Raw genomic sequence first — 23,762 nt, forward strand, 5'->3', positions numbered from 1 at the left:
GATCCAGCTCTCTGCTATGGCCTGGGATAGCAGAAGATGGCCCAAGTCTTTGGACCCCTACACACACATGGGAGACCCGGAGGAAGCTCCTGGCTCCTGGCTCCTGGCTTTGGATCGGTGCAGCTATGGCTGTTGCGGCTATCTGAGGAGTGGACCAGCGGATGGAAGACCTATCTCTCTGTCTCTACCTCTCTTTGTAACTCTGTCCTTCAGATAAATAAAATAAATCTTTAAAAAATATTCTATGATGAAAGTAAATGCAAATATGTGTTAGAGTGCAAGAAACAATGTAAAAAATGTGATTGTTGAACTTATTTTTTCATGTTCACTTTTAACGGATTATAAGCATCAAAATTGTATGGACTGTAGATTATAACTGGTTAATGTTATTAAGTGATACAGCAGTTTTATTCTAGCCAGTATTCTATCAGAAATCATATTCTTTCAACTATTTAATTTAATGTGAAAATTTTAGATGTTGGGGCCAGTGTTATGGCATGCAGATAAAGCCATCTTTTGTGACACTGGCATCCCATGTGGGCGCCAATTCTTGTCCCAACTGCTCCACTTCTGATTAGCACCCTGCCATTAGGCCTGGGAAAAGCAGAGGAAGATGACCCAACTGTTTGGACCCTGCCACCCAGGTGGTGAGACCTGGATGGAGCTCCTGGCTCCTGGCTTTGATCTGGCCCAGCTTTGGCCATTACAGCCATCCGGGGAGTAAACCAGAGACAGAAGATATCCCTCTGTCTCTCCCTCCTCTCCTGGACCCCTACCCCTCTGTAACTCTGACTTTCAAATGATAAATAAAAATGCTTTTTAAAAAAGAAAAATTGGGGGCTGGTGCTATAGCGTAATGGGTAAAGCTGCCCGTAGTGCTGGGATCCCATATGGGCGCCAGTTCGAGTACCTGCTGTTCCACTTCCGATCCAGCTCTCTGCTATGGCCTGGGAAATCAGTAGAAGATGGCCCAAGTCCTTGGGCCCCTGCACCTGCGTAGGAGACTTGGAGCAAGCTCCTGGTTCCTGACTTTGGATCAGCCTGATTTTAACGCCCACTTGGGGAGTGAACCAGCAGATGGAAGATCTCTCTCTCTCTCTCTCTCTCTCTCTTTCTCCATGTAACTCTGACTTTCAAATAAATAAATAAATCTTTTTTTTTAATATTTTATTTATTTATTTGAGAGGTAGAGTTACAAACAGTGAGAGGGGGAGACAGAGAGAAAGGTCTTCCATCCATTGGTTCACTCCCCAAATGGCCATAACGACTGGAGCTGCGCCAATCCAAAGCCAGGAGCCAGGAGCTTCTTCCCAGTCTCCCATGCGGGTGCAGGGGCCCAAGGACCTTGGCCATGTTCCACTGCTTTCTCAGGCCATAGCAGAGAGCTGGACTGGAAGAGGAGCAGCCGGGATTAGAACTGGCGCCCATATGGGATGCCAGCGCCACAGGAATAGGATTAACCTACTGCGCCACAGTGCCGGCCCCAATAAATAAATCTCTAAAAAAAAAAAAAAATTTATATGCTGACTTAAAACTTATAAGGGAGCATATGCTTTTCAAATATTGTTTTAGGATAAATATAATTTAAAAATTTCTAAATACACTACCTTTTCTTTAAAAGATTTGTCTATTTACTTGCAATTCAGAGTAGTAAAGAGAGGGGAGGCAAAGGGAGAGAAAGGTTATCCACCTGCTGGTTCACCTTCCAAAGGCCTGCAAGAGCCAGGGCTGGGCCCCAACAGCCAGAAGCCAGAATTCCATCACCTGCAGCCTCCCAGGCACATTAGCAGGAAGCTGGATGAGCCAGGGCTCAAACAAGGCACTCCAATGTGGGCGTGCCACAGGGCCGCTTAACCCACTGAGCCACAGCATCCACCCCAATAAAACATGTGTCAATCATGTTTTCTCTCGTCTTTGTTACAGAAAACAGAATTGGTGGTTTTGATTAGTCAATCCAGAATTTCTCAGGAATGTGTGATGGACTGAATTGCATTTCCCTAAACTGTAGACACGGAAGCCCTAACCCCTACTCTCCCTGCATTAGAGAAAAGAGGTCATTAGGGTCAAATAAGGTCATGGGGTGGGCCTCATCCAAGGTGAACAATGTCCTCCCAAGTTGAGGGCCAGGGATGTTCTCAGAGTTCTCAGGGAGTTCTCAGAGCCAAGGCCGTGAAAAGACACTGAGAACGTGGCCACCTGGAAGCCAGGGCCAGCAGCCAGGACTGAAACCACACCTCTGATTCCCAGCCTCCAGAAGCATGAGAAACCGCTGGCCTACGGCCTTCTGTTATGGCAGCCTCAGCAGATGAACGCAGGATGTTTCCATATACAGCGGTACAGACCCTAGAGAAAGTCTCGTCCTTTTTCACTACGGCAGCTGTTCTCATTATCCAAATACAGGATCAAGTTCAGCATTAGCAGCTGTCTGTATCAAAGCCATGTTTTTATCTCAGAAGGTAAGGCTATGTCATGAGTCAAGTGTCATCAGGTCCATTTCAGAAGCGGCAGAAGTGCCACAATTACATCCTTCTCCCGTCACACTATCATCTCTCTGTAGAAGGCAAGGAATGAAATGCGGTGTTTTCCCACTTATAAAATGTGACAAGACTCTTGCCCAGAAATGAAGAGACAGAGAAATTCACATGGAACCTCATGGCACCTCTTCCCAACGCTATTCGCAAAACACAAATTCTTTTTATCATTATCTTGAATTTTCTACCTCAAAACTCAGTTTTGGAACAGTTTAGAAAACTGTTGGTTAAGGATGGGGAGCTTTTTTCCTGCCAAGGGCCATTTGGGTATTTACAGCATCATTCGCAGGCCATGCAACATTATCAACTTAAAAACCAGCCTGCTATAGAATCACCGAATTTTGAGTTCCACCCACTGTGGCCAAGGCAAGGCCAGGCCCAATGATTTTGCAGGCCTCATGTGGCCTGTGTGCTGGACGTTCCCCATGCCTGCTCAGATAGTCAGTGTGCTGGAATTGAGAAGGGTCCCTTTAGTATCACCAATGAGAGGGACTCATGAAATCAAGGAATCTGGGGTCAGTGCTGCGGCATAGCGGGTAAGGTGCCTGCAGCACCAGCATCCCATATGGGCGTGGATTCAAGTCCCAGCTGCTCCACTTCTGATCCAGCTCCCTGCTAATGCTCCTAGGAGAGCAGCAGAAGATGGCCCTCAGTAAGTCTGCCTTTCGAATAAATAAATAAATCTAAGAAAGAAAGAAAGAAAGAAAGAAAGAAAGAAAGAAAGAAAGAAAGAAAGAAAGAAAGAAAGAAAGAAAGAAAGAAAGAAAATGGAGGAATCTTTCAGTATTACCAAGGAAAGGGGCTGTGGTGGGGTGGGAAAGACAGCACCCTTGACTCTCATCTCTCTAATGTCTTCTTGTTTTCCTCATTTCTTTCAAGTATTACCTTATCTATCTTTTCTGCTATTTTTCCCTTCTTGTTTTTTGTTTTTATTTTTTTCTTTTACCCTAGTTATTTTCCTTTTCTCAATTATTCCATCAGGAAACTTGCGAGAGGACAACAAGTTATCAAAGTAGTAAAAAATATGAGGGTAGAAAAGAATGGACCGTTTATGGGCATACTATCCGGCTATGTGCATAGACTGACGTCACTCTTACTTGTGATTTGTCATCTAGTACCGGGGCACTTCAAAGAGTTCGTGGAAAATGAAATTAAAAGACAAATTTATTTTGGTGTAAGAAATTTTGAAATCCATATATAGTTTTTTCATAATATACATTTTCCATGAACTTTTTGAAGAGCTCTCATTTGCATTGATTTCACAATATCTTACACCAAAATAAACATATCACTTTAAAAAAAAAAAAAAAACTAAAGACTTATTTTTTGAAAGATAGAGTGGCAGAGAGAGGGAAGGAGGAGCGACAGAGTGACAGAGGAGGAGAGAGAGAGAGCTTCCATCTGCTTGTTCACTCCCCAAATGGCCACCACGTACAGAGCTGTGCTGATCCAAGGCCAGCAGCCGGGAGCTTCTTCCAGGACTCCTACGTGGATGCAGGGGCCCAAGGACTTGGGCCATCTTCCACTGCTTTCCCAGGCCACAGCAGAGAGCTGGGTGGGAAGTGGAGCAGCCGGGACTGCAACTGGTGCCCATATGAGATGCTGGCACTGCAGGCGGCAGCTTTACCTGCTATGACACAGCGCCAGCCACAGAGGGCCTGGTTTTGTAACAGAACTTCCTAGTCTCAACCCATGCTACACAACTACCACGGCACAACTACCAACGGAGCTTCTTGGCGATGCTGGTGTCTGTGTTCTGGTCTGCAGACTGTCCTCTGGGGCCCCCCACGGAACGCTGCAGTGCGACCTCGTCTCTGAACCACCTGCTCCCGTCTCAGCTCTCTACCTCAGCAGTTCTCTCGTTTCTGTTTCTCTCGGCGAGAGCCCCACTTTCCTCAAGCTGCTAGGTGCATCTCAGTGCTGGTTCCTGGGACAGTTTCTTGGGAAACTGAGCCCATGTGGATAAACTCTCCCACAGCCAGCTTCATGTCCCACGTTGAACACCTCGGAACTCTCCTGACTCCTGCTGGAACATGGTGTCTGCATCCTCCAGCTCCTCCCGGGTCCAGTCGGCTCCTCCTCCTCAAGGTCCAGCACTTTTCCCATCGGGTTGTTATGTAACTGAGCCCTGTTTGTGGGTGCAGTGGCCCGTGGAGAGATAGGATGCACATTGCTAGGGGGCTGTGTGCTCTCTTTCCAGGGAGAAGCCTGTGCCTCATCTTCAAGCAAGGGAGAAACGCCGGCGTTCAACAGGGAGGAGTGGAACCTCCCTCAGGGGGACCTTCCTACTCAAAAATGGGTGTGAGAGCATCACCACTCACCCCATGTCTCAGCCCCAGTCTTTCCTGAACAGTGCCTGGCCTTGGCGTACAAGATCTGCAATGGCTGAAAATACAGCCTTCCTCTTACCAAGCAAGCTTGGATCCAGTCTTCAGCTTTTCTTGTCCTCTGGCTACAGCAGGTGAAATGGTTTTACATCCTGCCAGGAAGCCTTGTGATTTTTACCCTTAGCATTTAAGTTCTTACTAGTCACTTTCAACCTGTGACTTTCTTTCTCTAAACCATCTATTGCCCCTCAGCAAAAGCTGTCCAGTTCCATAATTCTCATATATTCTATTCCCTTTGTATTTCTCAAACATTTGCTAGAACGTGGGAATGTTGACACTTGCACTAGCAGTGCGAGAGGCTATCCAGCCCCTGCCTGCGGTGACGGGGTCCACTTAGCAGTGCACGAGTCCGCTCCAAACGCAAAGTTCAGAGTCTGCTTTCTTGACCCAATTCTGGCATCACGGCTGCAGATCCAGTTGCTCAGAAAGCAGACTTGGGGATACAGATCTACATGCAACGGATGTTTTAGGGGAGGCCTGGAGGAATGAGTAATGTTAAGCTGCTACTTGAGACACCGGCATCCCGCTGTGGGAGTGCTGAGTTCGAGTCCTGGCTGCTTCGCTTCCCATCCAGCTTCCTGCTAACTCCTGGGAAGGCGGTAGAAGATGGTCTAAGTGCTTGGGTCTGTGCCACCCAGGTGGAAGACCAGGATGGAGTTTCTGCTCCTGGCTTTGCCCTGGCACAGAGCTGACTGGCTGTTGCAGCCATTGAGGAATGAACCAACAGTTAGGAAACCTCATTCCTTCTATCTCTCTTCCTCTCCCTCTTTTCTGTTACTCTGTCTTTCAAACAAATAAATGGTTTTAAATGCTTTCAAGGGGGCTGGCGCTGTGGCGTAGTGGGTAAAGCTGCTGCCTGCAGTGCTGGCATCCCATGTAGGCACCAGTTTGAGTCCTGGGTGCTCCACTTCCAATCCAGCTGTCTGCTATGGCCTTGGAAAGCAGTGGAAGATGGCCCAAGTCCTTGGGCCCCTGCACCTGCATAGGAGACCTGGAGGAAGCTCCTGGTTCCTGGCTTTGGATCAGCATAGCTCCGGCCATTGTGGCCATCTGGGGAGTGAACCAGCTGTGGAACCCTCTCTCTCTTTCTCTTTCTCTGCCTCTGCCTCTCTGTAACTCTGCCTTTCAAATAAATAAATAAAATAAAATTAAAAAATACATGCTTTCCAAGTCACCTATGGGGAAATGAAACAAGCAGATTTGGGCAGAGTGAGAAACTGGATTGCAATTCAGTTATAGCAAATCTTGTGAGGGCCATGCAGAGTGATCCATATCTCCCACACTGGATAATTATTGATTAACAGCTGTCTCTGGCAATTAGAGGACAATGCTGAAGGCAGTAGCCTAGAGGGAACACAACTGCAAGTTGTCAGCTTGTGAACACTCCCAGGAACTAAAGGAATATGCAGTTCTTTTTTTTTTTTTTTTAAGAATTATTTATTTATTTGGAAGGCAGAATTAGAAGGGAGAGAGAGAGAGAGAGAATCTTCCATCTGCTGGTTCACTCCCCAAATGACTGCAGCAGCCAGTGCTGGGCCAAGCTAAAGCCAAGAACCTCAAACTCCATCTGGGTCTCACACAACACACATGGATGGCAGAGGCCAAAGCACTTGAGTCATCTTCTGTTGCCTTCCCAGGTGCACTAGCAGAGAGCTGGATCAGGAGTGGAGCAGCCAGGACTCTAACTGATGCTCCATTATGGCATGCTGGCATCACAGGTGGTGGCTTAACCCGCTGCACCACAACGCCAGCTCCAGGAATCTGCACTTTTGTCTTGAAAGGAAACAGTTCTGGATTGTGTGCCACAGAGGCTGCTTATTCACAGACTAAATGATTGTGTACCTACACAATCTAAAAGAATCTAAGGAAAAGTCAGGACAAGCAAGGTTGCTGGATTCAAGGTCCAGATATAAAATTAATAGGAAATACTGATACCCTGTACAGTAACACCAAGAATATAAAATGTCTAGGATAAATTTAATATGAGATGTCAACACCACTGCACTGACAACTACAAAAGACTGCTGGGAGAAATTGAGGATGGCCTTAATACTTATGGGATATAGCATGCTTATAAATGTGGAGACTTACTTTTATAAAGATGTCAGTCATCTTCAAACCTATAGCTTCAAAGAAATCCTCCCACATTCCCAGCAGGTTTTCTGAGGAAATTAACAAACAGTTTCAAATTTATATGGAAATTCAAAATGCAAGGAAGAGCCAAGGTTATCCTGAAGAAGAATCACAAAACTAGAGGACTCCACTTCTAGATATCAAGAATTTTAATAAAAACATAGTTTTTTAAAATTAATTAGTTTATTTTAAAGTCAGAGCTACAGAGAGGGGGACAGAAAGAGAGATCTTGCATCTGCTGGTTTAACCCCCAAATGGCAGCAACAGCTGGGGTTTGGCAAGGCTGAAGCCAGGAGCCAGAAACTTCCTCCAGGTCTCCCACATGGGCTCAGGGGTCCAAGGACTCGGGCCATCTCCCGCTACTTTCCCAGGAGCATTAGCAGGGTGCTGGATTGGAAGAGGAGCAACTAGCATTGCCCACATGGAATGCCAACATTGCAGGCCATGGCTTAACTTGTTATGCCACAATGCCAACCCTTCTCTGTTTTCCAAATAAGCTAAATCAGGTCTGGTGAAAAGAAAATATAATCTCATCCCCAGGAGCTCCTAAAAGGTTTTAAAACAAAGGGATACCAGAGTTAGATTAGGATTTTAAACAGGACTGTCTAGCAGACCTGGAAGAAATCGACACTCAGAAGGGTTCACCGGGTGGAAGAAGATGGCCACAGGTATGGAAAATGAATGATCCATGATAGCAGACCCATGTAGTGGTGGAGGAATTTCAGTACAAAAGGCACAAAGACAAAGCTTTGTAAGACTGAGAATGAGAGAGGATAAACATTCGAGCCAGGGCTACAGAAAGAGGGATCAAAAGTTTTCTGTGTTCCAGATTGCCTGTTACATTTGTTGCTTCCGGAGGTGGCGCTCTTTCCTGATACCACGTCCCTTCCTCCATTCCATTCCTTTCTAAATCCTTGATGAAGGGTGGAATTTTAGGGAGAGCTCCCTCAGGAGACAACTGTAAGGAGGGAAAAGTTCTTGGGTCGTGGGTTCTGAACTGCTTGCCCTTTCTTTGTTATATAAATAGAACTCCTTTTCCTCCCCCCCCCCCCCCTTCTCACATTACCTGGATAATCCTAGCAGCACGGCTGCCACCTTCCCTTGCCTGTTGGATTTCTGAGGTAATCGAGCCAAATCTTTGTATCCCAGTGGCTCAACATCTCCACCTAGAGGCCTCCAAAATTCTGAGATTCAATATACTAAACAGGACACACCAGTCATTTGTTGGTAAGGCAAAGAGACAGAGAGACATCTTCCAGCCACTGCTTCACTTGGCAAATGCCCGAAACAGTCAGGGCTGGGTCCGGCAGAAGCCAGGATCCTGCAACGCTACCTAGGCCTGCACTGTGGGTGACAGGGACACAGCACTTGGGCCATCAACCTGCTGCCTTCCGGCAATGTGCATTAGCAGGCAGCTGGACAGGCGAGTGGAGGCAGGGCTGCAGCCCAGGCACTGTGAAATGCTATGCGGGCATCCCAGCGGCAACTTAACCGCCGCACCAAACACCCACCTCGGCACGGACTCTTTTCTTTTTCTTTTCTTTTTTTACAGGCAGAGTGGACAGTGAGAGAGAGAGACAGAGAGAAAGGTCTTCCTTTTGCCGTTGGTTCACCCTCCAATGGCCGCCGCAGCCAGCGCGCTGCGGCCGCCGCACCGCGCTGATCCGATGGCAGGAGCCAGGAGCCAGGTGCTTATCCTGGTCTCCCATGGGGTGCAGGGCCCAAGCACTTGGACCATCCTCCACTGCACTCCCTGGGCCACAGCAGAGAGCTGGCCTGGAAGAGGGGCAACCGGGACAGAATCCGGCGCCCCGACCGGGACTAGAACCCGGTGTGCCGGCACCGCAAGGCGGAAGCACGGACTCTTTTCTACGGCTCTACCCTAAATGATGGCACTGCCCACCTAGGTGGAAGGGGTCAGAATATGTCACTCCAGCTTGTGTCACTTTGCATAAGGGTTATTTGGAGCTGAAGCAAATATGAAACAGCAGACACCAGAGGCACTGTCTAGTCTCCTACTTTCTGCCTAAAAGCGAAGCCTGAATTTCGCTTGAAGTAGTAGGACGTCTCCTTCCTCTCTCTCGTAGCAGCATAGCCCTTACCACGAGACAGAAAGTCAGCACCAACTTGAATCTGCACAAATAACCTTGTCAAAACAATCCTGATCTTCCGTGAGTGTCCTCCAGGTATTCACCACCTCTAGAAACCCAGGCCCCTTCCTCCTTTGTTAACTTGCTCCTACACAGTTTTGTCCTTCATCAAAATGACTCCCAGTCCTTTGGATTTTTACCTCTTTGTTGTGAAGTCCCACATATATGTGAAGTAAATCTTTTCTCCTGGTTGTCTTTTGTCATTTAACACGCAGCCCTCAGGCACTAAACTTAACAGGGTATTGGAAACGCTCTTCTGCCCCTGCGTAGTCCACGGTCCAGAGTCCTGGCCATTTTTCTGGACTTTTTCTGACTCTCCTCTTGCACCCTATGTTAATCACTGACAATAGTGAGCCACCTGAGCCTGGCTCAGGCCAGGTCGGAAATTTGCCCCCCATCCTTTTGTTTCCCAAAATCCTCAACCATTTGTGTTCTGGGAAAAGAGCTACTGTTAAGCACCACAGTAGTCTGTCTTATACTTTAAAAGTCATCTCTGGGCTGGTGCTGTGGCGCAGTAGGTTAATCCTCTGCCTGCAGTGCTGGCATCCCATATAGACACCGGTTCTAGTCCCTGCTGCTCCACTTCTGATCCAGCTCTCTGCTATGGCCTGGGAAAGCAGTGGGAGTTGGTCCAAGTGCTTGGGCCCCTGCACTCGCATGGAGAAGAAGCTCCTGGCTCCTGGCTTCGGATTGAATCAATGGATAGATCTTTCTCTTTGTCTCTCCCTCTGTCTGTGACTCTACCTCTCAAATAAAAAAAAAAAATTCATCTCCAGCACTGGTGCTGTGATGTAGCAGGCTAAGCTCCCACCTGCACCAGTGCAGGCACTGGTTCATGTCCCAGCTGCTCCACTTCTGATCCAGCTCCCTGCTAATGGACCTGGGAAAGCAGTGGAAGGTGGCCAAAGTGCTTGGGACCCTGCATCCACATGGGAGACCTGGAAGAAGTTCCTGGATTCTAGCTGGTTGCAGCCACTTGGGGAGCGAACCAGTGATGGAAGATCTCTCTGTGTCTCTCTCTCTATTACTGCCTTTCAAATAAATCTTTAAAAAAAATAAATAAAACAAAAAAAACTCACATACCTCCTTCCTCATGCTTCCCTGTTTCCTTGCCTCTGTAACACCTCAGGTCCCCTTTATTGTATTTAAGACATTATTCAGCCGGCGCCGTGGCTCAATAGGCTAATCCTCTGCCTTGGGGCGCCGGCACACCGGGTTCTAGTCCCAGTCGGGGCGCCGGATTCTGTCCCGGTTGCCCCTCTTCCAGGCCAGCTCTCTGCTATGGCCAGGGAGTGCAGTGGAGGATGGCCCAAGTGCTTGGGCCCTGCACCCCATGGGAGACCAGGAGAAGCACCTGGCTCCTGGCTTCGGATCAGCGCAGTGCGCCGGCCGCAGCGGCCATTGGGGGGTGAACCAACAGCAAAGGAAGGCCTTTCTCTCTCTCTCTCTCTCTCTCACTGTCCACTCTGCCTGTCAAAAAAAAAAAAAAAAAAAAAAAGACGTTATTCATTAAAGAACAAGCACTCTATTGCTATTGCAATAGCCCGAATACAACCTTAACTGTCCCGTGCATGTTGTCTTTGAGGTCGTTAGGTCCTCCTGCTTCTGTTCCTTACTAAAGCAGGTAGCTGCTGAATTCATCCCCTTCTCATGCCGGTGTCCACCTGGATTACTGTCGCAGGCTCTTACATTGTTCCAGTGAACTCAGGTTTCCTCTCCGCTACCCTCTTCTTCACACCGTGCCTAGAATGTTCTGAAAACCAGTCAAGGCTGCCAGACAGAAACTTCGCTTTATGTATCTTTGTATTTCCAGGCCTGGACAGTACCTGGCGTATCATAAAAGCATGTACGAGTGTTTGCTGAACCCTCACAATTCTCAAATATGCACAAATGTTTACATTTCAGTGAGCTGAACAATGTATGTTTTCTGATTAATATCCTTCTTGTCCTGGTATTTATTGTTGATAATTCAAGTACTTTTAAAAAGTTTACTTATTTATTTTATTTTTTATCTGAAAGGTAGAGTGACAGGGTGGAGGAGAAAAGAGAGAGAGAGAAAGACCAGCTAGCTCACTCCCAAATACCTGCACTAGCTGGGACTCGGCCAAGCCAAAGCCAACAGCCAGGAACTCCATCCAGGTCTCCCACATGGTAGCAGGAACCCAGGTACTTGAGCCATCACCTGCTGTCTGCCCAGGTGCCCATTAGCAGGAAGCTGGATCAGACATGAGTTAAGACTTGATCCTAGCTGCTCTAGTGTGGGATGTGGGTGACCCATCCAAGTGGTAGTTTCACCCATTGAGTCATAACACCTGCCCCAATAATTTAATCTTAAGAACATTCTTTTTCTCCTTTCTGAAACCCAAAACATACAGGAATAGAGTTTTTATAATCATTTAAAATGTAATCTGCTGACAAAACTTCTGATGTTCTGAGAATCACCATCTCTCTCTGTTCTGAAGGATAGGAAACTCTGCAGAGAGCTGCAGCCCCACAACACACGGGAGATGGCACTTGAACGCACAGCGAGGTGCTGTCATGATTGCCCCTTCTTTAGGGTTGTATGATTCAGAGGTGGGGAATGTCCATTCTGTGACAGCATTCAAGTCAAGACCGCAGGCTGGACTTGAAATTCAAATCTAAAGTACGCTAATTTTTAAGTTGATAATTTTGTTTGACCTGTGAGCAATGTTGTAAGGATCCAAATGGCCTGTGGCAGAAAAAAAAGTTTCCCTATCCCTGAGATCAGAACAGAGACATGGGTGGAAGAGACAGGAAATGATGGTTCCTACAGGCATGGTCCTGGGAGTAGGGAACACCCTCTTTGGCATGCAATTTTCCCTGACTCTTTTTTATTTTTTTCTTCTTCTTTCTTTCTTTCTTTCTTTCTTTCTTTCTTTCTTTCTTTCTTTCTTTCTTTCTTTCTTTCTTTCTTTCTTTCTTTCTTTCTTTCTTTCTTTCTTTCTTTCTTTCTTTCTTTCTTTCTTTCTTTCTTTCTTTCTTTCTTTCTTTCTTTCTTTCTTTCTTTCTTTTGACAGGCAGAGTTAGACAGTGAGAGAGAGAGAGAGAAAGAGAGAAAGACAGAGAGAAAGGTCTTCCTTCCGTTGATTCACCCACCAAATGGCCGCCACGGCTGGCGTGCTGCGCCGATACGAAGCCAGGAGCCAGGTGCTTCCTCCTGGTCTCCCATTCAGGTGCAGGGCCCAAGCACTTGGGCCATCCTCCACTGCACTCCCTGGCCACAGCAGAGAGCTGGACTGGAAGAGGAACAATTGGGACAGAATCTGGCGCCCCAACCGGGACTAGAACCTGGTGTGCCGGCGCCGCAGGAGGAGGGTTAGCCTAGTGAGCTGCAGCACTGACCCCTGACTCTTTCAACTGGAGTTTGCAACAAACAATGCAAGGTCCAGGGGATATCCAGGGTGAAAGGGAAGCCGGAGAATTTTCTCTGTTGAAACATCACCCTTCTTGTTCAATTATCCCTTTGCCATCAAGCCTATTACCAAAATGGAAGAGCTAACACGGTGCTCTCCAGGGTAGGAGGGGCTGGGAGAGTTGTGCAGGAGAGAAACCTCCATGAAGAGGGAGTCCTGGCCAGCAGCTTCCAGTACCTGTCCACTGCTGGTGTTGCAGTGGAAGGCAAACGCTGCCCCTTTGTTAGAATTCTCTACTCTGGGGGCTGGCGCTGTGGCGCAATGAGTTAACGCCCTGGCCTGAAGTGCTGGCATCCCATATGGACACCAGTTCGAGACTCGGCTGCTCTGCTTCCAATACAGCTTTCTGCTATGGCCTGGGAAAGCAGTGGAGGATGGCCCAGGTCCTTGGGCCCCTGCACCCACGTGGGAGACCTGGAGGAGGCTCCTGGCGCCTGGCTTCGGATCGGCACAGCTCCAGGCGTTGCGGCCAGTTGGGGAGTGAGCCATCGGAGGGAAGACTTCTCTCTCTCTCTCTCTCTCTCTCTCTTTCTGCCTCTGCTCTCTCTGTGTGGCTCTGACTTTCAAATAAATAAATAAATCTTTGAAAAAGAAAAAGAATTCTCTACTCTGCTCCTTTCTTGCCTCTTTGATGTGCTTCTTTGAGAAGCAGCTTGATTAAAAGGTTTAGGAAGGAACCAACTTCTGAGTTCTTGCTAAAGGCTGTTCATCACTTTAAAGTTTTATTTATTTATTTGAGAGATTATTTTAGGGGCTGGCTCTGTGGCATAGCAGGTAAAGCGGCCATTTGCAGTGCCCTCATCCCATGTGGGTGCCAGTTCAAGTCCCAGCTGCTCCACTTTTGATCCAGCTCCCTGCTCATACACCTGGGAAAGCAGTAGAAGTGGACCAAGTCCTTGGGCCCCTGCTACCCACATGGGAGGCCCAGATGGAGTTCTAGGTTTCTGGCCTTGGCCTGGCCTAGCCCTAGCTGTTGTAGACATTTGGGGAGTGAATCAGCAGATGGAAGATCCCCACCTACCACTCCAGTAACTCTGCCTTTCAAATAAATAAATAAATATTTAAAAAAAAGAAGATAATTTTATTTATTTGAAAGGCAGAATTACAGAGAAAAAGGGAGAGACAGAAAGAAAGAGATCTTCCATCTGCTGGTTCATCCCCCCAAATAGCCACAACTGTTGGGGCTGTGCCAGGTCAAAGCCAGCAACCAGAAATTCCATCTGGGTCTCCCATGTGGGTGGCAGGGGCCCAAGGACTTGGGCCATCACCTGCTGCCTCCCAAGGTGTGCAGTAGCAGGAAGCTGGAATAGGGAGCAGAGCCAGGACTCCAACCCAGGCACTGCAACATGAAATGCAGTCGCCCCAAGTGGCACCTTAACTGCTGCCCCAAATACCCACCCCAATGTTCATCATTTTTATAACACATCTCTGGTATCCAAAGCAACACGCATATAGCCAGATGCACAGATTTTCTTCTCAAAGTTTATTTTGTAAGCTGATTTCCAAAGCCCTATATCTCATTCTCCCTAAGGTTTAACCTCCAGGAAGATAATCTTATCTTCCCTGGATCACCATGTAGCACTGTCCCTCAGCAGAGTGCCCTGGAAGGCTGAGCAGGATGACGAAACTGTATCTCATCCCCCTGCAGTCTTCCCACTAATGCCACCTTTGTGTGTTATTCCTATCGCATCCCCCGACGAGGTAATAGAAAGTTGCTGAGGTTCAGGCCTGCTCATGTTACTCTTCCACCGTCGATTGGAGAAATCAAATTGAATGAGTTCTGCTTCAAGGGGCAGAAGGATGCTCCACCCTCCAGTAATGTCATCGAGAATTAATTTGGTCTCTTTTCCAGCTACCACCCTGAAAAGCAAGCAAGCAAGCAAAGAAGTAAACAAACAGAAGACATCACGATTCTCAGATCTTTACATTTATCAAAGGGCATTTTCCTACAATGGACATCAGGGTAGCTGACATTTCCATATATGAAATAACTCAAACACACTGAGGTTATTACCGTTATTTCATGGAAGTAGAATTAGGCAGTCTTTAATTTCATCTTAGCATTTTTATATAACCAAGACATGGTATGTAAAAATAATTAAGAAAATATGTACTTAATAATCTGATTTTTAAAACTTTACCTCTAAAAATGACACAGAAATCCTTGTACAAATGCTACTCTTAGCTTTTTTTGATGTGAACTATGAAGATTATTGTTCTCTCTTTAAGAGTTTAGGACAAAAATGGAAAGCCCAGGGTCCAGCAACACCAGCATTCCATATTCAGTGCACGGGTTGCAGTCCCGGCTGCTCTGCCTCCCATTCAGCTCCCTGCTAATGCGCCTGGGAAAGCAGCCAAGGAAGGCCCAAGTCCTTGGGCCCTTGCACCTAGGTGGGAGAGATGGATTCTGCCTGCCCCAGCCCCAGTGATTGTGGCCATCTGGGAATGAACCAGCAGACGAAAGACCTATTTCTGTCTCTGCCTGTCTCTCTTGTAACTCTGCCTTTCACATAAGTAATTAAAAAAAAAAAAAAAAAAAAAGATGGAAAGCCCATTTTCTGTCTGTCCAAATAAGCTTCCAAAGACAATGACAGTAGCTTAACAGAGCATCCTCTTAACTTTTTTTATTTTTATTTTTTTATTTTTTTTGACAGGCAGAGTTAGACAGTGTGAGAGAGAGCGACAGAGAGAAATGTCTTCCTTCCGTTGGTTCACCACCCAAATGGCTGTTACGGCCTGCGCGGCCTGCGCGCCGCACTGATCCGAAGCCAGGAGCCAGGTGCTTCCTCCTGGTCTCCCATGTGGGTGCAGGGCCCAAGGACTTGGGCCATCCTCCTCTGCCTTCCTGGGCCACAGCAGAGAGCTGGACAGGAAGAGGAGCAACCGGGACAGAATCCGGCACCCTAACCGGGACTAGAACCCGGTGTGCCGGCGCCGCAGGCGAAGGATTAGCCTAGTGAGCAGCAGCGCCTGCCTAACAGAGTGTCCTCTTTGGCGCTGGACTTACCTCATTCGCAGGGATCAGAGTATTGAATTGTTGCCTGTTCATCTGTAAAACAAAACGATGCCTATTATTCCCTGGAGGACCTGACACATCCGGGAAGCAAATGCTCCCTGAAAATCACTGCTTTCGCCCTTTGCAGGGGTTTTACAGTTAGGAGCACAGTCAGAACCACAGAGGGTTTCAGTGTCTGAACTTGCATGCGTAGTAAATTATCAGTCACAGCAGGAAGGTTAGTAAGAGCTAGCCCTTTGGAAACAGTGAGCCATCTTGTTCTTTTGGTCTAAGGACATGTAAAATGTCTCTTGTATAGAAGACTTTTGAAAAATGGTGTACGATTGAATTTGTGGGAAGTCAGGTAACTTAGGTGTTGCCTGGCTTGGGAAGAAGTATTTGTAAAATTCCAGAGATGCCAAGCAGCTTGAGGCAGAAACCTTCTGGGAGAGGCAGGTTAGAGCTGAGCCCTCACCTGGCAGGTAGTAGTCATAGACCTTGATGGTTGCTGGCTTCAGGTTGGTGACCACCACATTTTGGCGGATGGTGAAGGTATAGTTCTGAGTCTTTTTACTGAGCTGGGAGAAGACAGTTGAAAGAATCCATTACAACCAACGTGAAAATAACACTCTGTCAGGTGGGTGCTAAAGACCCTTGCTGTATTTGTGTCAATTTTCTGAGGCCCTCTACCTACCCTTTGTGTCTTACGCCAGTCTTAAGATATGCCTCCTGCTGACTTCCTGGCTCTTGTTCAGGAATTTAGAGCTGCTTGGCTCTCTTGTTAAGTGATTCCCTCCACTCATTGTCCACCAAAACCAATGGTTTCTTCACTAAGTTAATCAAAATGGCCGAAGAAACATCTCCATTTTATTCCAACAGCTTTTGGTTTGCTTGTTGTTTTTAATTTTCAAAGTTTCAATGCAGTTCGAATTGGTCTGTCTTCACTGCCAGATCAATTTCTCTGCTTTCCCTTTGTGATGATCCATGTATAAAGGTATCTGCATTGTGGCACAGTTGGTAAAGCTGCCACCTGCCATGCTGGCATCTCATATGGGCGCTGGTTTGAGTCCCAGCTACTCCACTTCTGATCCAGCTCCCTGCCAATGTATCTGGGAAATCAGTAGAAGAGGGTTCAAGTGCTTGGACCCAGATGAAGCTCCTGGCTCCTGGCTTCAGCCTGGCTCAGTCATGTAAACCAATGGATGGAAGATCTTTCTCTCTGTATCTCTCCTTCTCTCTCTGTAACTTTGGCTTTCAAATAAATAAATAAATCTTAAAATAAAATAAAACAAAAGTATCTGCTGTGTTGAATGTTAAACTGTATATTATCCTTATCTTTCTGGCTCTTTACACACTTGGCATCCTTTTGCCCAGCTTTGAGCAGAAAATTCTTGATTTCCTTTTTTTTGGGGGGGGGGGGTGGGTGGGGCATAGTAACAAGGGTGTGAATCAGGAAAGTTACGATAGCCTCTGATATTAACAACTACATATTGCATGTGGCTACTGCACTGGAAGTATATGATAGCCAGTCAGAACTGAGATGTCAACAGTGTAAAATAGTAAAATACACACTGGATTTCAAAACTGCAGTACAGAAAAAAAAATGGATATCTCATTAATGCTTTGTAGTTAATGATATGATAGAATGGAAATCTTTGGGGTATACAAGGCTGAATAGCATATAATTAAAATAAATTTCATCTCTTTCTCTACCTTGTTAAATTTGTAACTACTAGAAATTTGTAAAGATTTATTTCATTTATTTGAAAGGCAGGGTTACAGAGAGAGAGAAGGAGAGACAGTGACAGAGATCTTCCATCTGCTAAATCACTCTACAAATGGTTGTGATGGCTACAACTGGGCCAGGCTAAAGCCAGGAGCCAGAAACCTCATCCTGGTCTCCCATGTGGGTGCAGGGGCCCAAGCACTTGGGCCACCTTCTGCTGCTTTCCCAAGCACATTAATAGGGAGCTGGATTGGAATTGGAGCAGCCAGTACTTGAACTGGCACCAATGGGATGCTGGGCATTATGGGGGGTGTCTTAACCCAGTACACCACATGCTGGTGCAACTAGAAACACTTAAACGACTTAAGTGGCTCACATATGTCTGGTGGACAATGCTCCACTACAGCCACAGGGTGCTTTTTTTCTTTGCTTGTTTTTTATTTGACAGCTGGAGAAAGAGAGACAAACAGAGCTCTCATCTGCTGGTTCATTCTCCAAGTGTCCCTAAGCTCTCTTGGCTGGGGCCAAACGGAACTGGGAACCCAGTGCAGCTCTTGCATTTGGAGAACCAAATCACTTGAGCCATCATCGTTGCTCCCTGGTCTGATTAGCAGGAAATTAGAATTAAGAGCAGGCACTCTGATATGGGATGTGGGCTGCTTAATTTCTAGGCTAAAAGTCCACGCTTGCAGCAGGGTGGTGTCTGGTATTCCATATGGAGGGAGGTAGAACTCACTTCGTGGTGTGGACTCACCCTCACCCTCATGTATGTGACATTAGAATATACAGATTAGAAAGGAGTCACAGGGATCCATAAGCAATCAAACTCTGGCCCATTCCCAAGTACTTGCCTCGTCCAAGTAAATGTTAAGTGTATCAGTTCCAGACTCAACCTTCTTCACCAGTGGTTGCTGGAGAAGCTGAATAAGAAAGAGGGAAACAAAAAAGAAGACCACGAGCCAAAGCCTTCCTTATCCCCTTCTTCCAAGGTCCTGTCATGATCAAGGAAACAATATGCACCGTGGAAAAGCCAGGAAACAGGAACCAAGACTCGTACAGGTTCCGTTTCCAACACCTGATGCACCTCAGCAATACCTCTGGGTAATCCAGGCATGAGTCAGGGGCGCTCACTTCAGAGCTGCTGGTGAAGTCAGGTCCCCTCAGAACTAATCACACACAGAGAACAGAAGCAACTTACTAACTGATTGGTGCCCTCCACAGGACTGAACCCGGACAGCATCTTCACCTCCACGATAGCCATGTTGGAAGTGCCGAGACTCCCCACGTAACTGAGGGCAGGAAGCAAACACATGAGCCTAGTTTCTATTTCCATGCGCTCTTTATATCCAACACACACATGCACACACACACACACACACACACACACACCAGCTCAGCCCCTGTGACCAAGGTCCCCCAGCACGACGCCAGCTTTCCTCACCTGCTCTGGATAGTGAGAGTCAAGGATCTGGGTGAGGCCGGTTGTTCACATTTGGCTTTTTCCACTTTCACACTAAGACTAAAGGTCTCTGTATTTTTAGGAGGGAGAATATTGTATCTCAACACCACCTGGCAGGAGAAAATAGATAATCAAATCAGAGTTAGAAATAACTCTAGAGATTGTACAGTTCGTACTACTTTGCTTACAAATAAGACAAATAGAGAGGTTCTACTTGTGGTGCAGATACCCCAGACTTCCTTCCCCGGTGTTCGCTCGTTCTCCTTGCTCTCCTCACCTGTGCATAGATGCAGCCCCGGCCTGAGGCCTCCAAAGTGTACTCTCCAGGGATACTGGGCAGAGTCTCCCGCTGAGATACTAGTCGGTTGGCAGCCTGCACACTGAAAGTGCGCTGGAAATTCCTAGTGGATTTTACAACCAAGTTGACTTCCTCGGATGTCACGTAGGCAACAGTGGCATATTTGGCAAGAGCTTGGAGAGCAACGACTGTATCCTGAGGAGAACAATCAAGCATATGCTTACCATTTGTGAGCCACTGGGATTAACCTCCAGCAACCCTGTAACCCACACATCTGGTTGTCGTTAGCTGGCTTGGATGATATCTCTTCCAAGTGCCTAGAAAACTATGCTCTCAGGAAGCTGACATAGAAATCACAGTGTCTTACTTGTCACAGGTTATTGTTGAACACCCACAGGTCACTTGGCTGATATAATGCACTCATAATCATACACCAAATCTAGCTTCAGAAGGGTGATGGCTAGAAATGAGTGGGTAACTGTTCAGTATGTATTTTACAGCATCCTTATTTGGGGTGGAAACAGCAGTAACTTTAGAGCCCTAGAGGTCTGTACAATCTATGAACTTGTGTATCTATGTCATCATCTCCTAACGTCAAAGTTGGAGAGCATACTGGGGCCACTATTTCTTGGCCATTATGTCATGTGACAATCTTTTCTTCATCTTGGAATAAGACAAATAAACTGTCACTAGGAGAGCTTGGTATCGTGTAGTTTGAACCTTTCCATTCTAAAAACTTGATTTATGTAAATAATAACTAAGGAAAAGAAAATGAGGTGTTCAGCCACATTGTGACACTTAGTTCTATGTTATAAGAATTTCTACATGCCTGACACTGGAAAATATCTATTACAAAATTTTTAAAAACCTGGGGGCTGGCCCTGTGGAGTAGTGGGTAAAGCCACTGACTGCAGTGCCGGCATCCCATATGGGCACCATTTCGGGTCCCAGCTGCTCCACTTCCAATCCAGCTCTCTATGGCCTGGGAAAGCAGTGGAAGATGGCCCAAGTCCTTAGGCCCCTGCACCTGTGTGGGAGGCCTGGAAGAGGCTCCTGGCCCCTGGCTTCAGATCAGCCCAGCTCCAGCTGTTGAAGGCATCTGGGGAGTGAACCAGTGGATGGAAGACTTTTATCTCTCTGCCTTTGCCTCTCAATAACCCTGTCTTTCAAATAAATTAATAAATAAATCTTTTTTTTTTTTTTGACAGGCAGAGTGGACAGTGAGAGAGAGAGACAGAGAGAAAGGTCTTCCTTTTGCCGTTGGATCACCCTCCAATGGCCGCCGCAGCCGGGCGCACCGCGCTGATCCGATGGCAGGAGCCAGGTACTTATCCTGGTCTCCCGTGGGGTGCAGGGTCCAAGGACTTGGGCCATCCTCCACTGCACTCCCGGGCCACAGCAGAGAGCTGGCCTGGAAGAGGGGCAACCGGGACAGAATCCGGCGCCCTGACCGGGACTAGAACCTAGTGTGCCGGCGCCACTAGGCGGAGGATTAGCCTATTGAGCTGCGGCACCGGCCAATAAATAAATCTTTTAAAAATGTTTTTAAAACCTCACTTCTTCATATCCCAAATTAAAAAAAAAAAAAAAAAAGAACATTCGTATTTAGACATCATCATACTTAGCATTACTTCTTGTAAATTAGGAAATCAGGTCATCTACCCCGGGGAAGGTATGAACAAGCTATATCTGTGCATCTGGAAGATCTACAATTTTTTTTTTTTGAAAGATTTATTTATTTATTTGAAAGTCAGAGTTACACACACACACACACACACACACACACACATACACACACAGAGATAAAGAGAGGGGGGTAGTCCATCTTCTGGTTCACTCCCCAGATGGCTGCAACAGCCAGAGCTGGTCCCATCTAAAGCCAGGAGCTCCCGGGACTTCCATGTGGGTGCAGGGGCCCAAGGACTTGGGCCATCTTCCACTGCTTTACCGGGTCATAGCAGAGAGCTGGATTGGAAACGGAGCAGCCGGGACTCAAACCAGCACCCATATGGGATGCCAGCACTGCAGGCAGCAGTTTTACCCACTACGCCACAATGCCCGCCCCTACAATTTTTTCCTACCTATTGTGAATTTGATGCAGGGAAGTCTTTACTGCTTGAACATATGGAAGCAATTCAAGGAAAGGGACTGCATCATCAGCTGAAAAAAATCAATCTGGGTGACGTGTGATTGATGACTTTTTGTAATAGCCAAGGATTTTATTGAAAACAATTTTGACATTGAGAAGTTCTAAACATTTCATCACTGATTTCCAAAAATATTATCATGCATTATAATTCTTCAAAGTTGAGCAAGGAGAGTCTTTCTCATGTTTGATCAAGAATTTCCCTTAAACAGGGAGACATAGTGTCCTATAATTTTTAAAAATTCCAGTTAGGTCATTACCATATTCAAACTCAGTGCTGTTAACATCTTTACCAAATATTCCACTTAACAAAATCTGTTCATGGGGCCAGAGCTGAAGTGTAGGGAGTAAAGCCACCGCCTGCAGTGCCAGCATCCCATTTGGGTGCCAGCTCGAGCCCAGACTGCTCCACTTCCGATCCACCTCTCTGCTGTGGCCTGGGAAAGCAGTAGAAGATGGCCCAAGTCCTTGGGCCCCTGCACCCACATGGGAGACCCAGAGAAGCTCCTGGCTCCTGACTTCAGATGGGACCAGCTCTGGCTGTTGCAGCCATCTGGGGAGTGATCCAGCAGAGGGAAGACCTCTCTCTCTCTCTATCTCTCTCTCTCTCTGTGTGTCTCTCTGTCTCTGCTCTCTCTTTGCCTCTGCCTCTCCATTACTCTGCATTTCAAATAAAATAAATAAATCTTTTTTTTTTTTTTGGACAGGCAGAGTGGATAGTGAAAGAGAGAGACAGAGAGAAAGGTCTTCCTTTGCCGTTGGTTCACCCTCCAATGGCCGCCACGGCTGGTGCGCTGCGGCGGGCACACCGCGCTGATCCGAAGGCAGGAGCCAGGTGCTTCTCCTGGTCTCCCATGGGGTGCAGGGCCCCAAGTCCTTGGGCCATCCTCCACTGCACTCCCTGGCCACAGCAGAGAACTGGCCTGGAAGAGGGGCAACCAGGAAAGAATCTGGTGCCCCGACCAGGACTAGAACCCGGTGTGCCGGCGCCGCTAGGTGGAGGATTAGCCTATTGAGCCGCAGCACCGGCCAATAAATAAATCTTTAAAAATAAAGAAAAAATACGTTCATTATTCAGGTCTAAATCTGTTATATCTTCAGTGAAACTGCTCTTAGTTTTGAAATTATAATCTTACTTTTGTATCCTCATCAAAGTGATTAGGAAATGGTAGATATCTAATAATATTTTCAGGACAAACAAACTACGACTACTTTCTTTGGGATCATCTAAGATAATTTTTTATGCCATTTAAATTTTTCACACATTCTACCTTTCTTTTCCTCCTATTGCCATCCCACTAATTTGGTTTCCTCTTCCTGTGACCTAGACAAAAGGAAGTCCCTGATGGTCTCAGGTTCAGTGTCTCCCCTAAATTATCCCATACACTATTGACAGATCAATTGTTCTGAAACAAAGTGAAAAAAAAAAAAAAACCTAAGAGCTCCTCAGAATAAGATACAACTTACATGTAAATGTAGATTTGATGTTTCCTAGGCTACAAAGAAAATTAAATGAGTCTACTAGTACTATTTATGTGTTCATCTGACTCAATTTTATTAATCCTTCTATATATGGGGTATTTCAAAAAGAAGAATTAAAAGATGCTTATTTTGGAAAAAAATTTGAAATTCATGCATTCGAGGGACCTTCAAAAAGTTCACAGAAAATGGGTATAATTAAAAAAAAAAAACCACAAGGCATGGGTCTCAAAAAATTTTAGCACCAAAAAAATCTTTAATTATTTATCTCTTAATTCTACTTTTTCTTAAAATACTTCTTGAAGTATTTGCCAGGTGCTTCCCCCTACCCCATAGAACTGTAAGACCCAGAACCTAGAGGAAAGGGTAATATGTTTTCTTTTATCTCTACACAGGCTCTAACTCTAGCTGAGAAGTGGTGGTAGAGCTGGCTGGTTACCTGAGTGGAAGAGAAGCCCCCATACGCATTGCGTTGCTTGGTTAACCACGCCACTATGCTAGTGGCCTTGGCAATCTCCTTCTGAGTCAGGCTGCCCTTGACAAGCTGGGCCAGCAGTACATACGCTGTCAGTTCCACATCCAGAGCCTGAGGCTCCGACCAAGGCCCGGCCTCCGATGATGGAGTAGATTTCTGGCTCCAGTGAATGGATTCTCCTACAAGAAAGAAGAATAACCGTGAAGGCTAAGAAGGAACGGACTTTCCCATGTTCTCTTTGTAAATGCTACATCTTACCACAGGGAAAGCACCAAGAATTTATCATGGGTTAGAAAAAAGTACTTCTCAGGATCAGGCTTTTTTAAATTTATTTTTTGATTTTGGATTGACATGTAATACTTCTACCTGTCTACGAGGTTCAGTATAATATCACCACGCACGTATGCATAGTGTCTGTTGATTAAATCGGGTAATTAGCATTTCCATTTCCCTATGTTTGGAGCCTCTGGGTTCCTTTCTTCTAGTTCTCCATAAAACAAATGTTATTATGAACTACAGTCACCCATCTGTGCTGTGGGACACTAGATC

General features: G+C 46.4%; 1 protein-coding gene and 1 long non-coding RNA gene across 3 annotated transcripts in view; one reads left to right on the forward strand and one right to left on the reverse strand.

The window, feature by feature from the left end:
* Nucleotides 1-23,762, forward strand: part of LOC149124687 (uncharacterized) — a 49,831-nt gene that overhangs the window by 23,014 nt on the left and 3,055 nt on the right. Inside the window, exon 2 of the long non-coding RNA XR_016213456.1 lies at nucleotides 23,134-23,643. This is a non-coding gene — a long non-coding RNA (uncharacterized LOC149124687). The remainder of the gene's footprint in view (nucleotides 1-23,133; nucleotides 23,644-23,762) is intronic.
* The window catches only part of A2ML1 (alpha-2-macroglobulin like 1), a 41,744-nt gene continuing 32,079 nt past the window's right edge, over nucleotides 14,098-23,762 (reverse strand). For both annotated transcript variants that reach the window (XM_008259799.5, XM_017343425.4), the window contains exons 29-36: nucleotides 23,178-23,392; nucleotides 19,093-19,308; nucleotides 18,798-18,925; nucleotides 18,555-18,645; nucleotides 18,208-18,276; nucleotides 16,106-16,208; nucleotides 15,643-15,684; nucleotides 14,098-14,495 (exon numbers count right to left, since the gene is read on the reverse strand). In XM_008259799.5, coding sequence (XP_008258021.5) covers nucleotides 15,644-15,684; nucleotides 16,106-16,208; nucleotides 18,208-18,276; nucleotides 18,555-18,645; nucleotides 18,798-18,925; nucleotides 19,093-19,308; nucleotides 23,178-23,392 — 863 coding nt within the window. In that variant the 3' untranslated portion in view covers nucleotides 14,098-14,495; nucleotide 15,643. The remainder of the gene's footprint in view (nucleotides 14,496-15,642; nucleotides 15,685-16,105; nucleotides 16,209-18,207; nucleotides 18,277-18,554; nucleotides 18,646-18,797; nucleotides 18,926-19,092; nucleotides 19,309-23,177; nucleotides 23,393-23,762) is intronic.

Source organism: Oryctolagus cuniculus, chromosome 9 (genome assembly GCF_051225735.1).
Source record: "Oryctolagus cuniculus isolate XC-2025 breed Fujian yellow rabbit chromosome 9, ASM5122573v1, whole genome shotgun sequence".
NCBI classification, from domain to species: Eukaryota; Metazoa; Chordata; class Mammalia; order Lagomorpha; family Leporidae; genus Oryctolagus; species Oryctolagus cuniculus.